The 8,743-nt window shown below is 63.3% G+C and overlaps 1 protein-coding gene across 1 annotated transcript in view; it reads right to left on the bottom strand.

Moving 5' to 3' along the window:
- The window catches only part of NOTCH1 (notch receptor 1), a 49,251-nt gene extending 41,045 nt beyond the window's left edge, over positions 1–8,206 (bottom strand). The window contains exons 1-2 of the mRNA XM_017505619.2: positions 7,888–8,206; positions 6,209–6,287 (exon numbers count right to left, since the gene is read on the bottom strand). Of these exons, the coding sequence (XP_017361108.1) occupies positions 6,209–6,287; positions 7,888–7,948 (140 nt within the window). The 5' untranslated portion in view covers positions 7,949–8,206. The remainder of the gene's footprint in view (positions 1–6,208; positions 6,288–7,887) is intronic.
- Between the last annotated feature and the right edge of the window lie 537 nt (positions 8,207–8,743).

Here is an 8,743-nt window from a genome sequence, read left to right as displayed (position 1 = left end):
AAAAAAAAAAAAAAAAAGTGACCGGGCACGGTGGCTCATGCTTGTAATCCCAGCACTTTGAGAGACCGAGGCAGGTGGATCACCTGAGGTCAGGAGTTCGAGACCAGCCTGACCAATACGGTGAAACCCTAACCCTACTAAAAACATAAAAATTAGTTGGGCATGGTGGCATGCGCCTATAGTCCCAGCTACTCAGAAGGCTGAGGCAGGAGAATCCCTTGAACCCAGGAGGTGGAGGCTGCTGTGGGCCAAGATCACGCCACTGTACTCCAATCTGGCTGACAGAGTGAGACTCCGTCTCAAAAAAAATTTTTTTTTGTAATATGAGTAACTCATCTACCAGGATACCCCTATATGCATAACCAGCCCCCAAATCTAGTCCTTAGCTCCCTTTGCTCCCAGGGAGCAGGGTGGGGAAGAGCAGGGCCTCAAGGAGAACTGAATCAGGCAACTTTGGGAAAGGGCTTCCGTCCACCCTCCTATCCCACTGAGCCCACGCCGCAGGGCCTGCAGCCACCACCACGCCTTCAGCCCAACCCAGGCTCCTGCTGGCTGTAGTTGGAAGAGGGCTCACATACAGACAGGGAAACTGAGGCCCAGGGAGGAGACAGTGTGGGGAGCAAAGCACATCAGAGCCAGCCCCACTCTGCCTCGCCTTGGAGCTCTGGGCCCCACGGGAGAAAGCCCCAGCACTGCCTGGGAAACTCATGGTCATCAAACGCATCCCGGCCCACAGGTTGATGCCCCAAGCTAGTTAAAGCTACTGGTATTTCCTCCTCAGCCCTGGGAAACATCTGGAAAGTTCTGGATACACTTGCACATGAAGGTGAAAGCTGACGCCAGCCTGCCTCAGATCCCCACGCCCTTGCAGCTGCAGCTCTCCCACCTGCGTGCTGGGGATGAAAACGGCGCTGGCCACACCTGAGGGTGGGCGGCTGTCTGCCAGGGGTTTACGAGGCTGGGTAACAGCGGCCGTCCTGAGCATGGGGCTGTCATCACTGCATTACTGAGGAAGGCAAGCTAGACGCCCCATCGACTCTGCAAACCCACATCCTTGCACTATTTATAGACGAGACATGAAACAGGAAAGGTCCCCTCCCCACAGCAAAGGGTGCAGTCCCTTGGCCCGGCCTGGCACTGCCCAGTGGACCCTGGTGTCCACCGCTGCCCATCACAGGTGCAGGGAACGGGGAATGAGGCCAGTCCCGGCTCCCGTGGGGTCTCCAGTCTGCCCGTGTCTGGGGGTCCCCGCAGCCGCCTCTGCCTTGTGGAAGCCCTTCCCGGTGTCCACTGTCTGCCCTGCCCTGCCCTCTTCCTGCCAGGGAGGCTGCTTTCTGTCTCTCTCTCTTTTCTACGATTGTTTTCTTCAATGGAAAACGTGCTGGCTGCTGTTCAGGGGCAGGCCCTGCCCCAAGGAGGCCGCTTCCTCCAGAGCACTCACTCCAGGCTCCCACCCAGGTCTCCGCCCCGGGCCTTCCTGCTCCTGACGTCTCCCCAGTCTTAGGAGGTGACACTTTCTATTTGACAGTGTGGTTTTGTTTTCTGATTTTTGTTTTTTTGAGACAGAGTCTCGTTCTGTCGCCCAGGCTGGAGTGCAGTGGCGTGATCTTGACTCGCTGCAGCCTCCGTCTCCTTGGTGCAAACGAGCCTCCTGCCTCAGCCTCCTAAGTAGCTGGGATTACAGGCATGGGCCACTGCACTTGGCGTATTTGTGTCTTTTTAGTAGAGACGGGGTTTTGCCATGTTGGCCAGGCTGGTCTTGAACTCCTGACCTCAAGTGATCTGCCCACCTGGGACGCTGCATGTTTTTTTTTTTTTTTTTAGACAGAGTTTCACTCTTGTAACCCAGGCTGGAGTGTAATGGCGCGATCTCGGCTCACCGCAACCTCCGCCTCCTGGGTTCAGGCAATTCTCCTGCCTCAGCCTCCTGAGTAGCTGGGATTACAGGCATGCACCACCATGCCCAGCTAATTTTTTGTATTTTTAGTAGAGACGGGGTTTCACCATGTTGGCCAGGATGGTCTCGATCTCTTGACCTCATGATCCACCCGCCTCGGCCTCCCAAAGTGCTGGGATTACAGGCTTGAGCCACCGCGCCCGGCCTGGATTTTTATTATTGATGGGGTTTCACCATGTTGGCCAGGATGGTCTCGATCTCTTGACCTCATGATCCACCCGCCTCGGCCTCCCAAAGTGCTGGGATTACAGGCTTGAGCCACCGTGCCCGGCCCGCTGCATGTTTCTAACCCTGGTGCCCTTGAAGACCAGGAGCTGCATAAGCAGATGCCTCCTGAGCGCGAGGAGGGGGATTAACCTGTTCCTCTCCTGGCCACGCCCAAGACAAGGCAAGTGAGTCAATGGAAACAGCCAGACCGGGTGACAGAAGACAGCCCGCCCCTCCCCAGCCTCCCAGGGCCCAGTCACTTCCCGCCCCAGCCTCCTTCCTCCTCTATTAAAGGGAAGCCACGCCCCCCAGTCCCACTAGTAGTCGGGAAGTGACGGGGCCACGGCTGGGGACATTCGCTTAGGAGAAGGAGAGGGGCAGGGCTCTGTCACCGCTGCGTGACCCTGGGGCCCACGGCGACTGCTCTGGATCTCCTCCTCTTACTTCCCTGTGCCTGGTCCAGACAGCTTTACGGGGCTGCCAGGAGCTACACCCGGCCTCTGGGGGCCAGCCCACCTCCAACATGTCCCATACGTGAGCCAGGTGCCTCTCTCACCCCTTGCTGAGAAGTGAACCCCACGGGAGCTGGGGCCTTGCCTGGAGCAGAAGGCAGCACACAGCAGGCGCTCAAACGTGTCTGCGAACCGGAGCCATCCTGGGAGCTGGACTTCCCCCGAGCCTGCCAGTCCTTCTCCAGGTAGTGCCAGGCCCGACCCACCAGGCAGCACCTTTAGGACTCTCTGAATTCATTCATCAGTCACTGAAACACTTGGGGAAGAGGCTCTGGAGACCAGCACCGTCAGCCGATGGTGGAAGGCGGGGAGGGAAGGCGCGCTGACCAGGGACCTTCCACGAGGTCCTCATGCCATCCTCGGGCACCACCAAGAGACTCAGTGTGTTTCAGCCTGGCTGACACCCTGGGGAAACTGAGGCTTGCATGACCTGATGACCCAAGTCCTGGAGCTAACAGGGGACCTGGCCAGGCCTTAGACACAAAGCTGTCCAGAGCTACAGCCCACCATCCTCCGAGAAGTGCTGGGTCTGACGCCTCCCCCTCCCCCTGCAGTTTCTCCCCACCTGGAAGACGCCCTGTGCAATTCTGACTCTGCCATCAGCAGGCAACATCTTAGCGACCCTCTGCCTCGACGCCCAGCCCAGCCCCAGGCAGCCGTGGGAGAGCCTTTCAGACCACGGTGCATGCTCCCCAGACGGACAGGGTCCCTGCAGCCCTTCCCACCCATCCTCGAAACAGAGGGAAAACAGGGGAGCCCTCTTCAGTACCGCCTGCTCATACCAATGGAGCTGACAAGGGGGCCTGGGAAGGGCCAAGAACCACAGTGACCCCTGGGCCTGCTCAAAAGGCCACCATCTCTGACCACAGCCACCACGGCCACACTGCACACAGCAGCTGCCCAGAGAGCGGCCATCCTCCACCAACCAGCATGTGCCGCTGGGTGCTTTCTACCTGGCCACCAGCTGTCCAGGCCACAGTGACACTCCGACCTCCTGGGAAGGCATTTTGCACGGAAAAAAACACTTTTTCCAACCCCGAGCCCTGTAACCGCCTGACTGGCAACTTCCCATGGAGGGTCCCTCTCTTTGGGGTGGAAAGAAATGATTCACTCAGTACTAACGTGGCAGGTGCCGTGACCCCACCATCACCAAGCCCCTTCCATGGAGGACGCAGCAACTGGCACCAAAAGCCAAAGCCATTTCCGGGGTCACAGCTGGACGACATGGGGCTTCGCACGCAGACTGGCGGGGCTCCAGGGGCCTGCACCCCAGACGCTTTCAAGAAACAGCGTGGGGCTCCCCCCTTGCTGGGAGAGCCAACCTCCCACAGGTGCCCTGGCCAACTCCAGGACAGATCGCCTGCCTGGAGCCTTCTGAGAAGGACGGGCAGGAACGGGAAGCCAGGGCGTCTGAGGGTACTGTGCTGGGTAGGGCTCAAGCCCAGGGAGGGAGCCCAGGGCCTTCCCCGGAGCGGCTGCAACGCCCCCAACTTGCAGTGTGGGCCCCGACCTGAGCCTCCGCATGCCGGGCCTGGCCCTGGCCATGGCCGTGGCCTCCAACGCTGCAGCCCAGAGGTAAGAGCCTGAAAACACGCTTCCGCCCCGTCTTCTCACTGGACTAGTGGGGTGTGCACAATGGGGCCTCTGTGGGCTGAGCCCGGCTGCCTGTCAGGCCAAAATGAAGCAGGCTTCCCGCCAAGAAGGAGGGGGCGCCAGGCCCCCACGGCGGGGACAAGGCCAGGCACCAAAGCCCCGGTCAGTGGCCTGGTTTGGGCTGGAAACAGCTCACCAGCATCCCAGGTTTGGGGAGTGGGAGAGTGAGCCCACGACACTGGTGTCTGTGGCTCTGTGGCAGGGTCTCAGCCCAGACCCTAGGGAACTGCAGCAAACTGTACCTCAAAGCACAGCCCTTTGGCGGGGGGGAGACCTCAGTCCCAGACCCCAGTGGGCTAGGCCGTGCCTCCTCCCCAGGGCCGCTGAGAAGCAGCAACAGGCCCCCAGTTTCCGCAGCAGGGCACTCCTCCCACCCTCCCAAAGTCCCCTGTGGGAGCAAGAACCTTCTCCCAGGGCCCCGCATGGATGAGAGGCAGAGTCTGAGCCCGGCGCGCTGTGGCGGGGCAGGGGGTTATACATTCTGGGAAGCCACGCATAATTAATCACACGGCATTAATCCGCCGCCCCCAACAATAGCGGCTGCACTTCCCTGGATCCCAGCTGTCGGGCTCTGAATGAAAGGAAACAAGATTTAGGGCATCAAGCGTCCATGCGGCTTCTGCAGGGGGAGAAGGGGGCCCCAAAAAGCAAAAAAAAAAGTAGTGCGCATTCATTAGTGTCTGACAAAGACACAATCGGCTTTGTCCATTAAACTGCTCACAGGCCTGCTTAATTGGCTTCAGTGCGGGGAGGGCAGGGGCCGCTGCCCACAGGCTGGGCAGTTCTCGCAGGCAGGAGCCGGGCTGGGGTTGTCAAGGGAATGGGCCCTTCTGCAGTTGGAATGAGGGCGCGCAGACTGACTGGGGAGCCACTTCATCTGCAGCTCCTGGTGGGGCAGGGAGGACTCTTTTTCCAGCGAGCAAATACCTCCTCATTATTCTCATCAGGGATGGACTCAAGTTGAAGGGCGTCGGCCACGGCAGCACAGCTCCCTGCAGCCGGCTGGCACTCACAGGCAGGCCGGAGGGACTGGCACTCACAGGCAGGCTGGAGGCAGCCGCTTCCCCAGGACTTCCCAGCCACTCCTGCCCACTTTACATCTGAGGCTGGAAGACCAGAAGGGCCACAGGGTTTAGAGGACAGAGTTTGCAGATGCCAGGGCAGAAACCAGACTCAAGAATTTCCCCACATCCTGTGCCAAAACATGAGTTCCACCTTCTCTTCCCCAGCCCCAGCCTGAGGCCGAGAGGAGACAGCAGGAGCAAACAGAGAGCCCAAAGGTCGGTCGGATTTTGGAGAATCAATTTCCTTCAAAGAGGCATCACCCAGTCAGAGGGCATCAGCCACCCAGAGGGGGCATGACCCACCCAGAGGAGGCATCAGCCACCCAGAGAGGGTATCACCTGTTTCCAGAGGAGGCATCACCCACCCAGGCATCACCACCTGTCCACAGCAGGCATCACCACCAGCCCAGGAGGCATCACCTGGCCAGAGAAGGTGCCCCAAGTTGGCAGCGTGGTGGGGGCTGGGCCTCTCTGTAAATGGTCCAGAGCTCCCCCCCTCCCCCGAGCAGATCAACTGTTTCTGGGGGACTTGAAGAATTGGGGTACTGGGACTCCCACTTAGTGCCCCAGGAGCCTGAGGTGGCCCACGGAGGAGTGCCCAAGCCCCCAGCAGCCAGACCAGCTCCACACGCAGCATAATTGCTGGTGATTAAGTAATTGCCAGACTTTGTCCAATAAAAGTCAGCACGTGACCGCGCCCAGACTCTGGGCCATCTCCAGAAGACAATGGCCTAGTGTTCTGTCCCCTGCGCCGCTGCAGAAAGCAGGGGCTCTGCCCTCCACAAAGCAACAGGTCCCGCAGGGGTGGTACTCACACGCAGGCCTCCGTGCCATTGGCCGATTCACACTTCCCGCCATTCAGGCAGGTCTCACCGGGCTGGGAGCATCGCAGGCCTAGGCAGGGCAGAAGAGAGGTCAGTCTCGCCCGCACCCCGACCGAAGGCCCTTGTTACCCTGGAGGTGGCACCTGCACCCCGCCAAGGGGCGCCGCCCACCCTCCACCCCAGAAGCACTCTGCTTAGTGTCATGGGTTGCTGGGGCAGGGGTCCGCAGTAAGACCCTCCATGAAACCAAAGGGGCATCAACATTCTGCCCAGCGTCCTGTAAGTCAGATCTGGGGGGAAGGGGAGCAGCGGAGAACACCTCCTGCTTGAAGCGGGGTGGGGCTGCCTGAGGTGAAGCGGGGGAGAAGCGGAGACAGGGCGGGGTCCTCTCCTAAACTTTGCCCCCCACCCCGGAGGGTCCGGCAGGGCAGGGGCCCCCATCCAGCCGCCAAGATTGCCTCTGTTTAAACCCGTTCTGCAAGGGGCAGAGCTGGACGGGGCGGGGGGGCGGGGGGTGGCCACACTCAGCTCCCGCCCGCCCGTGGGAAAATGCGACAGCTGCTCGCCCGCCGCCCCGCCCGCCAACAAAGCGCCGGCCGCGGCCTCGGAATCAGAGCGGCCCATTGTGGAGTCGGGGCCGCCTCCAGGGGCATGGGGACTGCACCCCGGGGACCCGGCCCCGCCTCCGCCGACACCCAATACCTGCTCCCGCGGGCGCGCACCTCCAGGGGCCGCCCCCTATGCCCACGGGAGGGGGATGAAGATGCCCCGTTCGGAAGGAATCCGACCCCATCTCGAGAAAGGGTCAATAACTCCAGGCCCCCCCTCCCCATCTCACGGGGGCTGAGAAACGGGGAAGGGGTGTGACAGAGCCGCACTTTCTGGAAGAGGACGGAATATTTTCACCTCCAACTCTCCGAGAAAGAGCGGATTAATCACTCGATTCCCCAGAGACCCCCCTCGACGTGAGGCGGGGAGAGTTGTGAGCGCCCCCCACCCACGTCCCGCTCTCCGCCCCCAAGATTTCCAAACTTCAACTACGCAAAGCAGAAGGAAAGTGAAGTCCCACCGGGCGCAGCGGCGCCGGGCGCAACTCCTCCCCCAAACCTAGGGCCCGGCTGAGGGGCGCTGGGGGGCCCCGGCGGGGGGAGCGGCCGCGAGCCGGGGACGAGCGGACCGCGGGGGTCAGCAGAGTCGAACGCGGCACCGCGGAGCCCACATTCCGCGCCCCAACATCCGCCCGGCGTGGGCCAAAGGCGAGGAAGAAAGAAGATAAATGGCCCGGAGAGGCAACAGGAAACCAAAACCGACTCGATTCAAATCGAAAAGTAGTAGGCAGCGCGCTCGCCCGGCCGCCCGGCGGCAAGCCCCACGAGCGGCGGGTGCAGGGCGGCCCAGGGTAGGGACTCCGGGGCCCCCGCACCCCACGCTGGCCTCCCCACCCGGCTCCAGGCACGGGCGGCGCGCGTCCGCCCCAACGGGGGGACGAGGGAAGGCTCGGTACTCCCCACGACGGGGACGCCAGGACCCCACGCCCGGGCCGCCCGCTCCTCCCTCCCCACGCCGGCCTCCCCGCCGCCCGCTCCCAGCTACGGGAGGCGCGCGCCGAACGCCACCAAAGTTTCCGAAGCGCGAGGAAAGTGGGGGCTCGCGGGTGGGCGGGCGCCTACCTCGTGCGGCGAGCGCGGGCAGCAGCGCGAGGCAGAGCAGGGGTGCCAGGAGCGGCGGCATGCCTGCCCCCCGGCTGCCCACTGTGCCCGGGCGGCGGCCTCCTGCGCTGGCCGGCGGGGCGGGGGCGCACACGCGCGGCGGAAGGTCCCGCGGGCTGCGGCGGCCGCTCCCGGCCTCTTTCTCACGCTGGCAGGCGGCGCTGTGCTCTCGCGGGCTCCCGGGCCGGGCTCCGCGCCCGCCTCGTTCCTTCGCTGCGCTCGCGCCCGCGCCCTGCGCCCCGCGCCCCTGCGCCCCTGCGCTCCCTCCCGCGGCCGAGGCACTAGTGAGGCTCAGGACCGAGGTGCGCTCCGCCCCCGCCTCGGGGCCCGCCCCCGCCTCGGGCCCCGCCCCGGCTCCGCCCCGCCCCCAGGCCCCGGCCACGCCCCCTCCGGCCTCCCGCGCGCCCCCCGCGGCCTCCTCCCACCCACGTGCCCCGTCCGGCTCTGCGCCCCCGAGAGCTGAGCCCCTCGGGGTGGCGGCACCGGTGGCGCGGCGTGGGTCGGGAGCGGGCGCCGAGGGACTATTTCTCGTCTAAAAGTTTTCAGAGGCCAAAAGTTTGAGCCCGGGCTGCGGAAGGATCCGGCTCCGGCGGTCGCCGCGCTCGGCGACAATTGGCGGCGATCATTTGCATGTGAATAAGCAGCGGAGACCCGGGCGGGGCGGGGAAGGCGAGGCCGCGTCCACCCTGCGCTGGGCCGGGCGGGGAGCAGCTGAGGCCACGTCGGGGGACCCCGAGTCCGGGCAGGGGGCTCTGGGGGGGTCGTCCAGCCGTGGGGGCGCCCCCAGCCCGGTGACTTCACTCCCTCCAGGAGCCCC

The sequence above is a fragment of the Cebus imitator genome, unplaced genomic scaffold (assembly GCF_001604975.1).
Source record: "Cebus imitator isolate Cc_AM_T3 unplaced genomic scaffold, Cebus_imitator-1.0 Scaffold339, whole genome shotgun sequence".
In the NCBI taxonomy this organism is placed as follows: domain Eukaryota; kingdom Metazoa; phylum Chordata; class Mammalia; order Primates; family Cebidae; genus Cebus; species Cebus imitator.
This window is presented reverse-complemented; position numbering and strand designations above follow the sequence as displayed.